Source organism: Protopterus annectens, chromosome 6.part1, assembly GCF_019279795.1.
Source record: "Protopterus annectens isolate FY-2018-M chromosome 6.part1, PAN1.0, whole genome shotgun sequence".
Classification (NCBI taxonomy): Eukaryota; Metazoa; Chordata; order Ceratodontiformes; family Protopteridae; genus Protopterus; species Protopterus annectens.
Window position 1 is genome coordinate 81,185,532 of NC_056738.1, and position 18,780 is coordinate 81,204,311.

The following is an 18,780-nucleotide window of genomic DNA, read 5'->3' on the forward strand; positions in this document are numbered from 1 at the left end:
TCCGGAGAAGAGAAACAAATTAATACTAAGAGGTCTCTTAAAAAAAAAAAAAAACCTTCTCGGAAGCAATACAAGAAGGTTCGGGTTCTCTGATAAGTCTCCTTCAAGATCGGACAAGTCTGGGAAGAGATCTTCCTCTTCCAGTGTTCCATCAGAGCCTTTCAAAAAGATTACAAAACTTTCCACACCGGATCCTACGTTTATCAGATCTGAGAAATCTACTGCTCTGGCACCATCAGTCTCGGTGCCAGTGGAATTTAAGTTGCAGACCCAGTCCCGTGTCTTGGAACAGTTCTCCCCGACTCTTAGATCACCTATACTCCAGCCTTCCAAGTCTCCAACTCCCTCCACTTGGTCTACCAGGAGCCTATCTGACAGTGATGCGGATCAAGTGATACAGAGGCTATTAAGGATACCAGCGGTGGCCAAGCTCTTATCAGATCCAACCCTGAGGGCTTCGGATCTGACCACATCCTCCCCTTCTGCTTTGATTCCTCCTCCAATCCGACCTCGGAGCCAAAATGTCTGGAGCTGATATTGGTGGAACCATCTGAACCAAGACCTATATGGGATGTTCGGATCCAGTCATTGCTCCGACGTCCTTTGCTCCATCGGAGGTCGAGGAGTCTAGGATCCGATGCTCTCTGGTCAGGTCCGGGGAGGTGAGTCGGATCAGATGGTTGTCTGATCCGAACTTGCCTCTTGGGGCATCGGCTCAGGTGAGCTCAGCTCCTACCTCTGCCTTGGAACCATCCTCCTTGATTCTGGGGATTCCCTCGGGTTCCCTGGATCCAGGGATTTCCTCGGATCAGGAGCAGAGGGGCATTTGAGGTGATGAGAGCACCGTCTCCACAGGCAGCTCTGCTCCCATCTCTGGACATTCTTCCCCCAAAGGCACCATTGTCTGCCTCTATACCCTTGCATCCACAGGGATGTGGAGATCCTAGGCCTCAGGCTGCCCCACAGGGTGCCTCCACTATTCTGAAACCTTTCCAGAGTACCCCTTTGAAGAGGTCCCTCAGAAGAGGTTATGTAAGAGGAAGCATTTAGACTCCCCAGAGAAGTCTTGTCACTTTGGATATGGACCTTGATGAAGCCAAAGGGTCCCCACGGTTGCCTTGTGATGTCTCCTTTGGCAACACCTTAGAAATGCTTAAACAGAGAGGCATATGGAAGTCCACCAACCCTTCAGCAGGGGAGTCCATGTACTTGAAGGCCTTTGGATCTCATCCTTCCTTCACTTGGGTGTCTCCGCCTTTTGACAAACTTCTGGATTTAGTTTCTCAAAAGGCATGGGAGTCTGCAGATTTAGTGGTCCCTGTTCCTCGGAGGCCAAATAAGTTCATCATCTTCCCCTCAGACAAAAACGTTTTAACTAAGGGAGTCCCAGTAGATGCTATGGTAATGGCGGCAGCCACCAAGAAGGAAGTCTCAGAGACATCTTCTTCTGTTCATCCACTGAACAAGGAGTCTCGCACAATGGACAGATATGGAAAGCACATTTTTTCTTCAGCAACTTTTGCTCTTAGATCACTGAATTACCTGACCCTCTTTACTAGATTACAGAGAGATCTCCTTTAGGAGATGCTCCCCAAGGTTCAGTAGCTGAAGGGGTGGCAGATAGTTTCCTCTCAGCTCCCTACCTTAAATTCAGTGGTCAACTCTTCCATGAGACTGATTTCTTATGCAGCGGATGGAGCAAGTAGTGTAGCGGGTTCAGAAATTTCCCTAAGGAGACATTCTTGGATGTGCTTGTGCATCTTCGCGAAACCCTTTAAATCTTCTTTTGTGAACGCTCCATTCGATGGCTCATCTTTGTTTAGGCCCAAAGTCAAGGAAACACTAACCAGGTGTGAACAAGAAGGAAAGACTCCCTCTGCCGTAGGACTCTGTTTTTCGCTACCTACCAGACCATATCCCAAAGGTCAGAAAAGAAGTGGAAAAATGGGGTTTTGAAAATCCCAGAGCGCTTTCCAGGACACAAGTGGTGAATCTTCCCCCAGGGGCAGAGGGGGAAGTAAATATGGAAGATGCCAACCACATGGCAGAGGGGGGTCTGCAGAATCAGGGTGACAGAGAATCTTTCTATGGTAAGCCCTTTCAGTGCTCCTGAAGGGAAGCCCACCTGTCAATCTTTGGAGGCAGTCGTGGGTCACTTATCTTTGTACCTAGAAGCCTGGCTATGAATAACAAAAGAAAAGTGGGTACAAAGCATCATATTCAGAGGTTACTCCATACCCTTTTCCTTCCCCTTCCAAACATAAAAAACATCCCAGATGTTCCACCCAGTCAAAGGGAACAGGTAACGTTAGAAATTCAAAAGTTGCTAGACGACTCATCTAAACAGTTCCCGCAGACTTACTCAAGATTCTTTAGTTTCAAAGAAAACAGGGGGCTGGAGACCAGTCCTGGATCTTGGCAACCTAAAGAAATCTGTAAGAAAGTCCAAGTTCCGGATGGTAACACTGCAGTCAGTACTCCCTTTTCTGGGACAAGATAATTGGTTATGCTCAACAGACCTCCAAGATGCGTACTACCACATAAAAATGGAGAGGCGATCTAGGAGACACCTGTGCTTTTGGCTGGGAGCCAGTCAGTACCAGTTTTGAGCTCTGCCCTTTGGCCACAACAGTCCCCAGAGTGTTCACCAAATGTATGGCAGTAGTCATGGCTCACCTGAGGTGCCTAGAATTCTGGGTGTTTCCTTATTTAGATGACTGTCTCCTAACTGCCACCACTGAGCATCTACTAATAAAAGCAAAAAACACCACCTTGCAGCTGTGCTCTCACCTAGGAATTACAATAAATTATGAGAATATTTCTGCAACCTAATTGCATAGGCAGAACTGCTTAGATTTACATGAAAACTCTCAACAGGATGAATAAAATGTTAACAGCATGTGTGTACCTTGAATGGTTGCCGAGATATAGCAAGTCGTTTATAAAATATAACAAGCATACTGGTTACTAGGTTTATTATGACTTAGAAAATTCAGTTTAAGACCTAGAATCTAAAGAATACTACCACTATAAAAATAGTTTGTGCTGAAGAATTTGCAATTTACACTTCTTTAGTAACCCCTATGGTTCCAGAGATATGAACATTTCTTTGAAATGTGAGGACATAATTTAATTCTACAAAAAAGCTTCGAGTCAGTCTATTGGAAGTTACAGTGCTGGGCTCTCTAATAGATGCAGTTATCTTGATAGCCTCCTTTTCTTCCTCCCTCAGGACAGTTAGCTTTTACAAAGAGCAATTCCTGAAATTGATCCCTCCAAAATCATACTTCAGCAAGAGATCAGGATATTAGGGTTTGTGGCCTATGTAATTCTCATGGTCCCTCTGGCCATACTACATAAGAGAAACGTAAGTCAGTAATGACACAGCAGCACCCCCACCCTTTTCAGATTCCAATACAAACTTTTGTCATATAGGAACTTCACTGGTGGTTGACTCTATTTTCCTTCAACTCAAGATCTTCCATTCTCTCCCCAGTCGCTCCTCGGTTTGTTACTTGCATCCACATACTTATAAGTGAGTATACTATATAATGTACTTTTTGTTTGAAAACATTCTTACATTTGTTACAGGTTGTGGTTTTCTGCTCTAGATCAGGCAGTGTGGCCTCCAGGCATGGGTCGGCTTCTTCAAGCAAGAAAAAATATACTCCAACTAAACAGATCTCTTTGACTGCAGCAAAACATTCTATAGAAAAGTAAGACTGTTTTTCTCCTTGAGCCTTTTAATGAAAATTACTGATAAAATGGTTATACATTAATTTAAATGTATGTTAAGATCTTAAAACTGAGCCATTAAGTCTTATCAGTACATAGAGGAATATGACTTATCTACAGCTCATTGTTACTTTATATTTCATTTCTTTTTTGTCTACCATATTCAGAGTCTCACGTGTATTACTATCCATAATCCTTGCCATTAATGTTTGCATTGATTTGGTTATGAGTACTGTTAGCTTCTCCATCACTATTAAGCACTGACTACAGGTGTTTTTGCTAAATGTTGCATTTTAATGCTATTTAGGCATGAAGTATATGTGAAGAAAATGGACAATAAACATGCAGAAAAAATTGTGGAGACCAGTCCAAGGCCATATAACTGTCTGCAAGAAAACTTTGGTAAGAAATCGGTTAATGCTGTATGTCACTTTTATTGAGTTAGCATTATTGTCTGGTTAAAGGAAGTGATCCATAGACTGTGGCAGAGCAAGTTTACATGCAGGAAACAAAACATTTAAAAAAAATACCTTAAAGCTTATTACAGTAAGGTTACATACATATCCAAAGCTTTCCTGTCAGTTTTATAAGCTTTTTTGTGAAGTTGAGCAAATGTAAAAGTTTGTGTTATTGAACTGAAAGCATAATGTGGCAGCTGCAATTTGTAATTCAACAAAAACAGCCAAAACTGAAAGAAACAAACATTGTACCACTTAAAAACTGTAGATTTGTTAAGCTTAAATCTCCAGTTTTTGTGTTGCAAAGTTTGGCGGTGTCATTTTTTGCTGCTTTTTTTCAATTAGAAGTTGTAGTTTCATTTTTTTTTTTTGTTGGACAAAATGAGTATTTTTGTCCTTTTTTTTTCTTTTTTTCATAACTTGACAGTTGCATCCATATAGGCAGTTGTATGTATGCTTAGCTTCAGTGGAAAACATAGTATTGTAAACTGTGAGAATTAACTTTCAGATTAGTATTTTTGTACATTAATGACATTGTTCAGTGTTATATATTATTTACATAGTGTTACATAACATATCCTGCATGCCCTTAGGGTTGCACATGTGCCAGTGGGAAAAATTTGTTTTAAAAAAAAAGCGCATTTATTTGCTAATCTTTTAATGTAATTCTCAGTAACATTCATGCTTGTATTTGTTTGTAAGATGAGGTTTTAGAAGCTTACATAATTATTTTAGGGTTGTTGTTGTCTTGCGGCTTTTCCCGGTTAGGGGTCGCCGCAGCGGAACTCCGGTCCGCTAATGATTGGCAGTAGATTTTCACGAACGCCGAGGTGCCAGCTCGACGTTCAGCCTTCAGTGAAGGCACGCCCATTTACGCATGTTTTTCGAATGCCCACCCAACCGCGGGGAGGACATGCAGACTCCACACAGAAGGCACTCCATCAGAGAATCGAATGGGAGAACTACTTGCTGTGAGGCAACAACGCTGCCGCTGCACCACCACGGCTGTATATTATCCTTTTTGATTTTTATCTGATTGGGTATTTCAGGTAAATGGGGACTCTCTTGTAGCACATGTTTTCATTTGTAGCAGGCTATATGGAGTGTGCAGTTGAAGGCATTTTTGATTTCTTAGGTTGCACTGGGAATTTCGAATTAGTAGTAGATTTTGAAGATAGGGTTTTGAGGAGAAATAGGTTCATAGTGGTATACTAGGCTAACATCCACTGTGGTCCTTATAAGCCTAGAAGTGTGACACACAACTTTGATTTATTCAGGGGGTGATTTACTGACTCCCGCTGTCCATCACAGACATAGGCACCAAATATTAGTGGTAGACCATATTCAGGGCTTAGGAAGAGAACTTTTTGGTATAGATTTGCGAGCTTTTTTAATTAGGATGTGGTGATTTTTTAGGATACTTTAATTCATAATTGTGTCCATCTATTCACTAAGGATTAGTTATTGATCAAGTGTTCCCCCTAAGTACGTTGTGTTTCTGAGGGTTGGATCTATATGCTCTCTGGTTTTTAATGAGTTGTGGATGTATGACTGATGGTCATTGTTGAGTTCCAAATAGCAGTACTGAAGATGTTTGTATACTGATGGTCAGATTATTGGCACTGAGCAAGTTCCAAATATGCAGAATCAGTTTCGTAGTTGTTTACATAGTAGTGAGCCAGTTTCAAATATGTGCAAATTCTTTTTGTACTACTAGTGTATTAGTTGATTTGTGGACCCTTATGAGCACAGTATCATCTGAATATAGTGTGCAATTGATATTTGGGAGAACATGCAGTAGACAATTAACAGAGAAGAGTACCAAACCTTGTGATACTGCTTTTTAGTTCTGCTACCAGTTTCTGATAACGTGATGCTATAGACTACTTGTGTATTGGTTTAAGACAAATAAAAACACAAACCCAGCCAAATATTGTAGCCAGTATGCATGCACTTTCATTTAAATTACCCCACATGCTTCCTCATTTGCCAAGTTGTATGCAATAATGAATTTATGTATGAGATGAAATGGCTATATACATCTAATTTCTAACGTTACCACTATGTTTAAAAACTGCACATTGTAGCATGGTAGTTCATATTTGCAGTGAAACAAATCCCTCCAAAGCCACATATAAAACAAGTAATATAAATAATGGATAGTGATGCAGTACAACAAGATAAGCAGTGTGATAATGTAGGGAGGGTGGCCTAATGGTTAAGATGTTTGCCTTACAAACACAAGGTGCAGGGTTTGAGTCTCACAAGGGATAATTGGCTAGGCATAAAATGGCTCACAAGGGCAGTTAACTTAGTACTAACCTATGAACCTATAAGTTCCAATGTTTACCACGCACTGCTGCAGTAGTTTTAGCTATACGAGTTATCTCCTGCCAAGGATATATTGGCCAGCTAGCTTCCACAGCATCAGGACACCTTCCATGCACCCAAGCTGTCAAGCAGCTTGAGCTGAGCTGACTAAAATATGAGTTTGTGCACAAAGTCTTTTTGAACTTTACTGCTGCCAAAAGAGTACTTTCCTCTGAAGCTTTTGAGGATTGAATGCCAGCTTGTGCTTTCCTGTGCTGGGCAGGCAAGTGCTCTTTGGGGAAAGAAATTCCATTTTCTTAAATTTGTTGATGTTTTATTACTTTCCTCTTCAGAAAGTTATTTTAATGCTAGGAGAATGGTCTATCCCGACAATGTAACGTACTTTTAAGAGGAGCACTTATTTTTTTCTGTCAGTTTAAAAGTAGTGTTAACTAACTGAAAACATATTTTCTGTGGAGAAGTTCTGTTGGCATAGCGTTTGAAAGTGTTTTTTTAGTGTGTTTTTTTTCTATTTTAAAAAATAACTTTTGTGGACTGGCGTTTGCTGCTTGTCCTTCCCTGGGAAAGAGGCACCATTTTTGGTTTGACCATGGAACAGACTTCTAGTTACATGGTCAGTCATTCTTGCAGCCACAAAAAGAAAAAGCTACGGAAACAGCCTTTGCCAACACAGCAGAGTAGCGATTTGCCTCAGCCACAAGTGGGTGACTGTGCTGTGGCCCTTTCTTGTACCTCAGAGCACTCATTTTTAACCCATATCCCTCTGGTGTAGCACCTACAGCCACTGTGGATCAGGGTTCGCCACATCCTCTGTGGCTGTTGGAATGGGCAAGGGAGAAGCCATTCTCGTCAGGCCTGGGAAAGGGAGCAGAAAAGATTTCTCTCTTGTGCCAGAACGCTGTGCCCATCCCTGGTAAAGCAACTGCTGCCATTAGTAACAGGTTCGGCCTCATTTTTCCTTTTAAAAAGAAACAGAAAACTGAACCTGTATCTGTTCCTCCTATTTCTTAGCACAGGAGTAGTTTACTGGGTTTGTCTCAGGGTTTAATTCAGGCTATTGATGCTTCTTGTAAAGTAGTTTCTTGTAAAAGAAAGAGGGATTCTTCTTTTCCTACAGAGATTCAGGATTATGAATCTGAACAGGAAGACAGAGGGATGGATTCAGGATTTTTCCCCTCAGATTTCTGATTCAGATTCCGAGGAGAGCTCAGTTTCTGAATCTCCCTGTGGGGGTTTCTTTTTCTGAGACAATTCTACAATGTGCCAGTGTTTTCAGTGGGAAAACATTGAGACTTCTCAGTCTGTCAGAAAAGACTATAGTGCAGATTCAGTAAAGCCTACACAATGCACACATGATAGCTCACAGTTTTATATTCAGTAAGTGGCTCTACACGGTGTGTGGTAAACATAAGCAGCTGAATTTTTGTGTTAATCAACCAATCCAAGATGGAGGAGCTGTTCAACAAGCTATACAGCAATTGTGTAGTGCTGGTTTTCCCCTGCGAATTCCAAAACTTGTTGGAATACAGCCACTGAAACTAGTCTACAGGGAAAGAATTTTAGGGGCTGCTGCTGTTCATGTGTATGTGCAACAGGCCCAAGTCTAGGCTGCTGCTGCTAATAGACCACAGCCAAGAAGAAGAATGTTTAGACCCCGTTTAACTTTTTACACTCTGCATCAGGTGGAAATTGTAGAGCTCTACAGCGTGGATAGAGGCACACTACTCTGCAACCTCTGTTGTCCTCGACTGGGTGCAAGGACAAACCAAAGGGAACCAGTACATGTGGAGACTAAGGTATGTGTAGCACATAGAATATTAGTTAGAGGAACCTTACAGAGATGAACAGTGGAACATGCTGGGAGTAGCACAGGCATGAGCGTCCAGGATCCTACATCAGTTCCTGAGTGCTATGATGCAGCATACCAGTGACTACATATATTTTCCCCACACACCTGAGGACAGAGCCACAACTATGCAGGAGCTCTACCTTGTAGCACACTACCCTGAAGTCCTGGATACCATAAAGTGTACACATGTAGAAATCAAAGCACCAGCCAGGAAACAGGGAAGGGTGTACATAAATCAAAAGGGCTTCTACTCCTTTAACTGCCAGGTCATGTGCAACACTAAGGGAATCATCCTGAATGTGTGTGCTAGCAACCCAGGCATTTACCATGCTTTGCATGTCTGGCACAACTCTCGACTGTATAAGATATTTTCTAAGGGGGTAGATATCCCACAGGATCATTTATTTGGGGGATGCAGGTTATGCACTGGAACCATGGCTGATAATGCTCATCAGAAATGCGCACACACCATCTGAATGCTATAATGAGGCATATGCTCAAATGGTAAATATCATAGTGTGTGTGTTTGAGCTGCTGAAGTAACAGTTCCAATGCTTAGATGCATCTGGGGGAGCCCTGCAGTACACTCCCCATACATGTGCTGAAATAATCACCGTCTGTGCCATGCATCACAACATTATCTTGAGAAAACAGCTTCAGCAGGAGCACCGAGAGGGAAGGGCCACACATCCACCATCACTAGCAAGGTCACCACAGCTAAACACAGGTGAAGAGTTAGAGGGGGAACCAGCAGCTGCTGTGGGTATAGGATGTCTTAGGCATGCACAATAGGCCCTTCAGGCTAGCAACCCCCACAACCTTTGCTTACCTATGTAGTGGCTGTGTACTGCTATCATTACACAGAGTCAGCCCCAAATTAAACTCTTGCAGCTGCCAGATTTCCAAGGTAAGTGTTGAATCTGAAATAGAAAAATGATAATACAAATGAATGGCATATCCTTGCATACTGTTACTTGCTAATGTAAGTATAAGGTGGGTGGATTTTTTACAGCAGTGACCTCAGTATGCGACAGCAGTGACATATGTGAATACATGCTTTCTGTATCAACTAATAGGCATCATACATCAAAGATTCATACCTTGGAAATGTTCATATTTTCACAGAATGTCCACAGTTTGGCTTGCTTTTGTACTGGCAAATCATTAAAGATTGAAGATGGAAAATGACACACATTTCGGTTTCAGATTTCATCTCCCTCAAAATAATCATATAGTAACGCAAAACCTGTTATTCTATCAGCTGTCTTAAGTTTGTAAGGCCAAAATATTTAAAAATTCTCCCTATGGTTGGGCCTTTGTCACACTTTTATTTATGGCTTGGTCCAGCTTTGTTCGTGGAAGAGGTTGGGAGGGATGTACACATTACAAAAATGTGCAAGAAAGCAGTAGAATTTGCAAAACAGCATCACAAACACACATGTACTAAGCACTATGTCAGCTATGCACCCTGAGCATTAGACAAAAAACTTGTTTATCCCTGAATCCAAAAGATAGAAAACAAGGATATGGCATATTTATCATCATTTGCACAGGATGTTGTGTTGAAGGGTGGGTAGGAAGCCTAGGCTGACACAAAAGATAATGAGTGTGTGTGAGTAAGAAAGGGAAACAGGCAGACATTTGGGTAAAGTATCAAATGGCCACTGAGACCTAATGAGCTGTAAGCCTCATGACTGACCCATGTAACTGTTATGTGCATGTCTGTATGGGCACTCCAGATGAAATGCAAGAACACAGCCAAGCTCTGTGCTAGCTCTACATCCTGGTATGTTGGACAGGTGTGAGCTGTGCATGTAGAGGTGACAGTTCATCATCATCTCCGACCTCTTTGCTAGGAGTTGCACTGGCACATCTATGCCCACAGTCAGATGCATTGCTGCTACCTTAATGTGACTATCTCTCCGCCATGGGAATGCATTTCTCCACTCCTACTAGACCTTATCCTAAAGGTCAAAAAGGTGGGAAAATGTGGTTCAGGAAATCCCAGGGAGCTTCGCCTGATGCACGTGGTGACTTCTCCCCCAGGGGCAGAGGGAGTAATAATAATGGGAGACGTCGCCTTCATGGCAGAGGGGGGTCCACAGACTCAGGGCGACCGAGATACATTCTCAGGTAGGCTCTTCCAGTGCTCCTGAAAGGAGGCCTGCCTGTCCACCTCTGGAGGCAGTTGGGGGCAGATTGTCACTGTACCCAGAAGCCTGGCAAAGTATCACAAAAGACGCTTGGGTACAGTCTGTAATATCCAGGGGATACAGTTCCTTTTTCCATGCCACCTTTTCCCCGAAAACAAAAATCCATCCCAGATGTGCCACCCAATCTAAGGGAACAAGCAACCCTAGAAGTTCAAAGGCTGCTAGAAAAATGAGTCATCCAAGAAGTCCCCACAGACCAAATCAGATCTGGAACTTACACAAGGTTCTCTTTAGTTCCAAAGAAAACAGGGGACAGGAGGCTCATTTTGGATCTCCGCCGGCTCAACAAGTCTGTCAAGAAGACAAAGTTCTGGATGGTGACAGTGCAGTCCATACTTCTTTTTTGGAAAAGGACAATTGGATGTGCTCCATCAATCTCCATGTGTACTACCATATCAAGATGGACAGGCGATCCAGGAGATATCTATGCTTCCGGCTGGGAGCCAGTCACTACCAGTTCAGAGTTCTGCCCTTTGGTCTCACCACAGCCTCCAGGACGTTCACCAAATGCATGGCAATAGTCACAGCTCATCTGAGGCATCTAGGATTCCGGGTGTTTCCATATTTAGAAGACTGGCTCCTTACCGCCACCACCGAGCATCGACTAATTGAGGCAAGGGACACCACAATTCATCTCTGCTCACAGCTAGGCATCACTACAAACTACGAAAAGTCTGCCTTGTTGCCCTGTCAATATATTACATTTATAGGGGCAGATATAGATACAAAAGACATGATAGCAAAATTGCCTCAGGATAGGGCATCTAACATTCGACATCAGGTTTCAATCTTAATCGTGAGAAAAAAGATTCAGGCAAGATTTGTTCTCAAAGTTCTGGGCTCAATGGCAGCAGCAATAACACCTAGTTCCCTTGGCGTGCTTCCTCCAGAGGATATTACAGTGGCTCTTATTTGTTCAGTGGTCCATGCAAGATCTACCCATGTTGCACAAAAGTCTTGTCGCGGAGACCTGCAAGAAGAACCTAAAATGTTGGCTTCAGTCTACTCAGGTGACGATAAGTAGGCCATTCTTCCTCCTCCAACCAGTAGCCACAGTGACCACAGACATCTCCCCAGCAGTATAACATATTTTAATTTCCTCTCTCAAATCCTCAACGAGAAAACTTTATACTAACACATGGAAGTGGTTCTCTTGTTGGGCAGCTAAAAATAGTATTGACCCTTTTACTGCACCTGTTTCAAAAATCCCCTAATTTCTTGCTGACACCTTTAACCAAGGAGCAGCAGCAGCAACTATCCAAGGTCAGTTGGCTGCTATTTCCAACTTTCATGTGAGAGAAATGGGTTTCAACATTTTGTCCCACAGGTTATACAAAGCTTTCCTAAAAGGTACTATTCTCTTGAGACCCAAAATAAGAGAACCACCTCCTCCTTGGGATCTAAACTTAGTCCTGGCTGCCTTGATTCTTCCTCCACTTGAACCGGCTATTACTTGTTCTCTGAAATTCTTGACTTGGAAAACAATTTTCTTGACTACCATTACCTCAGCTAGGAGGGTATCAGAATTACAAGCTCTATCCATTTGTCCCCCTTACTTAAATTTTCACAAAGATAGGGTTTCTCTTGGAACCAACCCCTCCTTCCTACCAAAAGTTTGCTCAGAGTTCAGTCTGAATCAATCAGTAGAACTATCTGCATTCTTCCCTAATCATGGCAACAAGGCAGAAGATAAACTCTGCCAACTGGATGTTCATAGACTGTTATGTTCTTACTTGGCACAGGACAAAAGAATTCAGAAAATCTGACTTTTGTATCGTTTGCAGAAAACAAAGGGAACTTCAGTCTCAAAAGTGATTATCAAAATGGCTTTCGGACACCATCACTTGCGTCTATAATTTACAGAGCAAGCAGCTGCCAGGAAAAATTCAAGGACACTCAACTAGGGCCTTGTCTACCTCTACTGCCTTAAAGACCAGACTGCCTTTAGACTCAATTTGTGCGACATTAATCCACGTTAATCCACATACCTTAATCACTCATTACAAAGTAGATGTGGCCTCCCGGTTCCACTGTCCTGAAGTTTATTCCATTGAGCCACCCAAGAAGAAGGTGCTGGGGATGGGGCACAACCAACAAGAAGGAAGGCGAGATAGGGACAACATAACACAAAGAAGTTATGTATTCACCATAACGTTCCATGTTTGTTGTCCTTGATCTCGCCTTCCTTCTTGCATCTCACCCTCCTTCTCCCTTCCTGGAAGATCGAGAGGAATTATCCATCATTTGGCTACATAAGCTGCGATTCCCTTCTTGCTATATGAGTTGGATAGACTTAGTCCTTTTACTACTATCTTGGTGGGATATATATCTTTATATATATATATATATATGTGTGTGTGTATGTATGTGTGTAATAATGTGTGTGTGTGTGTATATATATATATATATATATATATATATATATATATATATATATATATATATATATATATATATATATATATATATAGATAGATATATGTATATGCCAAAAACACCCAAGCGATAATCCCAAAAAAAGTATACAACACAAGTCCCAAACGGAGCACCAAACTTGTTTGAAAATACACTCTATAGACAGGAGTCAAACACAGCTTGTAGAGCCAAAATTCATCAAACAGTCAATAATCCAATCGAAGTTCAAAAACATTCGAAAGACACTGCTCAGTCTCAAGCAAATGAAGCAACGGATAAAATAAAAGCAGAACACTTTTATTATGTAAGCGCTTTCGCGGTGTGACCCACCGCTTCCTCAGACAAATACTAAAAAATCATTAAACACTTATATACAATATGAAAAGCGAATAGACCTATCAATTGATATTATTTTAAAACCATCATCTCACCTGACTAAAAACACTGTGTAAGCAGGTAAATCCATAACCCCAAATGGAGCCGGAAATTGCATCACATCCTATACACAGCATGCGAAATGCGTAAGCTACTTAGCAGGTTAAAGTGATAGAAATACACAAAAACGCTATCTAATGACTATGTGTTCTGTTAAACAAACCCCTGTAACTACATAGACAACTGTAGATGTCATAGACACAAAAACCATCCACGTCAAATGCAGTATAGCATAACAAAATTATTGCTTAATATATTGGAATTGAAAAATAATAACATGTCATATGTATATGAACGAAATTTCCTGTGTATATATATAAATATATCTAAAATCATGCACTTCAGACCCATGATAATAACATTGCCTATCACTACATAATATATAGTAATGTGTCAAAAATATATAAAAATGTGATACAAACTATGTAAACTAATAAAATAAACAAACAGAGATAAAAGCTATTAACAAACGTGAATATATGCACGTCAATGATCAAAGATGCAAGAGCACTAAAATGAAGTAACTAGCAAAAAATGAACGAATACTCATAAATGTGGAATGGGACAGATGACAGAAAAGTAAATGAACAAGGCCTATGAGATGGTGGCAACAAGTGGACCAGGTGAAAGATATTAACGCAAACTCCTACCTCTAAGATGCGGTTTCAATGAAATGGTGTCATTGAGGCCCTTTCCCCTGTGGGCCCCTAACCTCAGAATCCAGCGGAGTTCTGCCTCCTCTGTTCTAGTAACTATATCCCCTATGCGTACGGAAGGGGCTTCCACATGAAGGAAATGAAAGGATATAGTTACTAGAACAGAGGAGGCAGAACTCCGCTGGATTCTGAGATTTATATATAATTAGTAAACATGTCTGGTAAACATTTTTTCTGTAGCAAGGATGAAAAATCACTTGTGTGGAACAATCTGTTTTGTGTTTGTTGCATTTGATTGAATCCCACAGTGTACAAATTAATTTTATCAAATCAACTAGCAGGTACAGCAACAGCCAACTTATAAAGCAATGCCAACTGTCTGATTAATCTTCGTATTTCAAAAACTGCTTTCTTGTCTGTTTGACACTTGCTCTCTGCTTAATGTTGCACAAACTCAGTTGACTTGGTTTTTTGGGTTTACGCACTAATATTACACATGATAATGTGAATTGGCGGGAAAACACTTTTAACTCTTGCTGTTTACCCTGAGCGGATATATCTTGAGGTAGATTAGGAGGTGCCCAATTTAGGGCTCAAAGGTGGGGTGTCAAAGAGTTCAGGATTATTATTGGACTCCTTGTAAAGCTCCACAACTGAAGGCTGTTGCAGGTGGATTATACCAGGTCTCAGTACAAATCTGAGGTTGGAATAATCTGGACAAGGCTGTCTCTAGTGTGACTGGCATTCCACGCACTGGAGAGCAGTGCAGGAACCATTTTAATGACCTCAAAAGGCGCAAGCAGGATACGCTCAACCACTGGTTGGCTGACGTATCCCACAGCTGTGGAAGTATACAGACAGAGAATTTAAATTAGATAGAAAGCTGCATATATTTAGAAAGACTGAGGGAAGCAAAAGGTATGTGTGCAGCAGAACATAACTATTATTTTATGTAAAGTATTCCTCTTCTGTATAGTAGTAGCAAGTTAAGCATTCATATCTTAACTGTAAAATCAAGCATGCATGCATCAGTCTGTAACACAACACAACTGTAGGAGTCCGTTCTATTACTGTAGTCAGATGTTATAGTTTCGTGTACCACAAGTAACAAATATGTAGTAAAATCATTTAAAAATATTACGTAATAATGTCATCAGAAGTAGCATACATGCCATACTGTTAACTTGAGCTGTATTTGACCACGTATATGTGCAATATGTGCATATTGATTGCTCCAAGTGATCCTTTTAGTTATACTTTGTAGTTGTTAAAAAGTATATGTAAATGTAAAAGTAGAAATGAATTCTTTATATTGTAATAATTTATTGTATGTCACATATGATGGTACTAATTATCTTTTTTTTTTCTTCTCACCATAATCCTTATCTTTCTCTCTTATTTTTATATGTGTGGTCACTACATTTTGATATCCTCAATTTCTGACAACTCTCAAAATGCTTTACAGCATAGGAGGTAGGCTAACCACTGTGGCTCAGCCTGCCCCTGCTCTACCAGTGCTGGCACTGACACACAGCACATCTGAGACCCAAACTGGCAGTACTGCCTCTGCTACCCCTGTACTGCCTGGGCCCTCCACATCAGGTAGCTTTACCCCAGCAGCTGGTGCAGTGGTACTTTCCGGGAATATTGGTGGAGGTGGGGGGTGGAGATTGTCACCTGCCAAGAGATGCCAGGCTTGGTGCATGCCTCTACCTGATGGAGAGGATGCTGTCGATTATGGTGCATAAATATAAACTTCAAGCACTCCAACAAGCCAGTGTAGTAAGGGGACAGTCGTGACAATTTTGCAGGTGAGGATTAAATTCTCACTGTCTCTACATTTGGGCATGGGCATCTGATGTCCCCCTTCCTATTCCCAGTCATGGTGTCCCCCAACCTATGTCCCTTACCATCCCTATGTCTTGTTTGTCTGCATCTTCTTCCTCATCTACCTGATTTACCTGACTCTGGCATACCTACGCCCCTTACCCAACATTCCTCTCTTACTGATATAAAATTGAAAAACATGGGGATCTATCCCACAAAAAAATATTGTGCCATACATAGCTCTCCACTTTGTACATTTGTCTTCTCGACAGACTTGATTCGGTCCAGTTGGCTGTACAACATGATTGTATTGTTGTCACCCCTATTTGTTGAGTTGGCGGTCCAAATTCATCCAGTATTCTATACATATTTTAATTTTACACAGTTGAAGAATTGGATAGCTATGGTTCTTTCCTACCTCCCTCCTGCGCATTCCTATATTACTTTCCCTTTGTTTTTTCCCTTGCTTGCACCCCATTTCACCACTTTCCTAATCTACCCCATTTTGACACCTTTAATCTGGTCAAAAAATAGAAACACACACCACACACATGGCAGAAATGGCTCCTAATGAAGCTTTTCACTTTTTGCCCTGTGTGTTTGTATGGAGGTTTGCATTGTGCACCAATGCCGAGTGAGTGTGAATGGCTCTTCCCGTCCTATGGCATGGTGCGGTTAACACCAAGCAATATTGCTTAAACCCACTGGGCTAAGGAAACCCACAATTACACTAGTTTTAAGAATTATTTCATTGCATTATAAATAACATATATAAAAGTCTTAGATAAACCTAAATTCGAACCCTTTATCATCTGGGCTCAAAAGGAATATTTCTCTGCATGTGCACCTGCTGCCATAGAGTCAGCTAAGCAGCAGGTGTGTTGCTTACACTCAGTACTATCCAAAGTGCTGACTGCTGTGCCTCTCCACTTAACGTGGTTGTGCAGAGGTAAGCAAACCAATAAAACTTTCAGAATTTTATCAGTGAAGCAGAGAATCATATTTGTTCATCACTTAACTATGCACAAACAGGAAAAGCAGTATAAAGTTGTGTGTCTCATGTGCAAACCAGCTGGTTGACTGTGCGGTATGGAAAGTGCACATTAGCATGTATTATTTGTTTGCTGACCATTTACTCTTCATCCATTGAAAGTACATGTAAAAACACAACTAAAGGGAATGCACTTTTAAAGGAAAGAATACACATATACACTGTAGTCATGTTACCTGCACCCCTGCACTTGAAACTTGGTCTCTTTGTACTCGTTCCCAAATATATCAACTATACTACAGAAATAAAAAAAAATGCTTTCTTATATAACGTACATCTTTATACTGGCAGCACGCATTCATATTTTCCAATACTTGTAGTAATGTGGACAGCTGTTTGCATATAGCTGTCTCTTGAAGTTAACCTACACAGTGGAAACACAACAGCCAATACTACACTTTGCACACTCATCAATTTGTTAACATGCAAAACTTTAATAATTTAACAGTTGTACGTGGCTAGCCATCCATTTCATACAGGCATCCCAACATATTCTCTCAGTCATCCAGTGATGTCATCTAGTATAAATTGTCCAACGGCAATGTAAAGATCAGACTTGTGCCATGGCGCTTGCATTAAGTACTGAGCTCTGCAGCTGTAGTACCTAGTTAGGTAGGGGTTCTCATCTCACTGCAGTGTGTGTGTGTGTGTGTGTGTGTGTGTGTGTGCACACGTTCAGATGGTGATATTGAAGAAACTGTTTTACACCTACATGTGGGACACTGCTGTTACCATTGTCTTCTCACCAGACACTACTGATGTCATCACTTATAAAGTGTTGTAATGACACACTAAAACTCAGACTTGTTGTGTGGCAATTGTGTTAAATACCGAGTTCTCTTGTCAGTGGGTAGGGGTTCTCTTCTCACTGCATTCAACTGGTGTGTGTATGTGTGTGTGTGTGTGTTAGTTGGTTAACATTCAAGAGACCATTCCTTCATGTGGGACACTGCTATTACCATCTTTTTTCACCAAACACTGCTGATGTCATCAGTTATAAATTTTAGTCCAACACCATAAAATCCAGACTTGTGCTGTGGCACTTGTGTTTAAGTACTGTGCTTTATAAATACTTGGGTAGGGGTTCTATTCTTACTGCAGTCAACTATGTGTGCCGTCGACAGTCATTACAGTGACCATTTTAGAATGATATGCGAGTCCATAGCTATGTTGGACCCTACTCTGGACATCTCATTGTGGCATACAGTGAAGATGTCATCCTGTATAACATGCACTCTGATAGTATTCAAGACAAACCTATGTTGTGGGTGTAACATTAGCTACTGTGTTTGCAAGCTACTTTACCTATACATATAGGGGTTCTAATTTGACAACAGCCAAATTGAGTGTCTATACATACACTTGTCACTTTTGAGACAATTTTACACAGGGATGTGACTCCACATCCATGTCTTATACTCCTCCCAACATGTTCTCCTCAGCATAAAATTATGCTATCATACTCCATAAAGTGCAACTTGACAGTGTTCCACTCAGATGTATGAGATGTTGCTACTGTGACATTGCATGGCATTCATCTTCTGTACCTAAACAGGTATAATGTTCAAATCAAGCCCTGTCTACTGCATGTTTGGTGGTACATTATTCTAAAGATCATACAATGACCATACCTCTTCATTTCACTACCACTTGGGGAACCTTTCACATAGCCCCATGCATCCATCATCCTCCTTTTTCCTCTGGCCACATGACATCCTTCCATCAGAGGAGAGGAGGATGTCCTCATGTCAAATATGCATGCACACATCATGAAGCAGAGTCCTTCCATGAGCCTCTGCAAGTCATTTCC

At 41.3% G+C, this 18,780-nt stretch overlaps 1 protein-coding gene across 2 annotated transcripts in view; it reads left to right on the plus strand.

Annotated features, from left to right (window-relative positions):
* ERICH2 (glutamate rich 2) overlaps window positions 1-18,780 on the plus strand; it is a 948,280-nt gene that overhangs the window by 496,089 nt on the left and 433,411 nt on the right. For both annotated transcript variants that reach the window (XM_044075511.1, XM_044075512.1), the window contains 2 exons: window positions 3,612-3,716; window positions 4,043-4,137. In XM_044075511.1, the coding sequence (XP_043931446.1) occupies window positions 3,612-3,716; window positions 4,043-4,137 (200 nt within the window). The remainder of the gene's footprint in view (window positions 1-3,611; window positions 3,717-4,042; window positions 4,138-18,780) is intronic.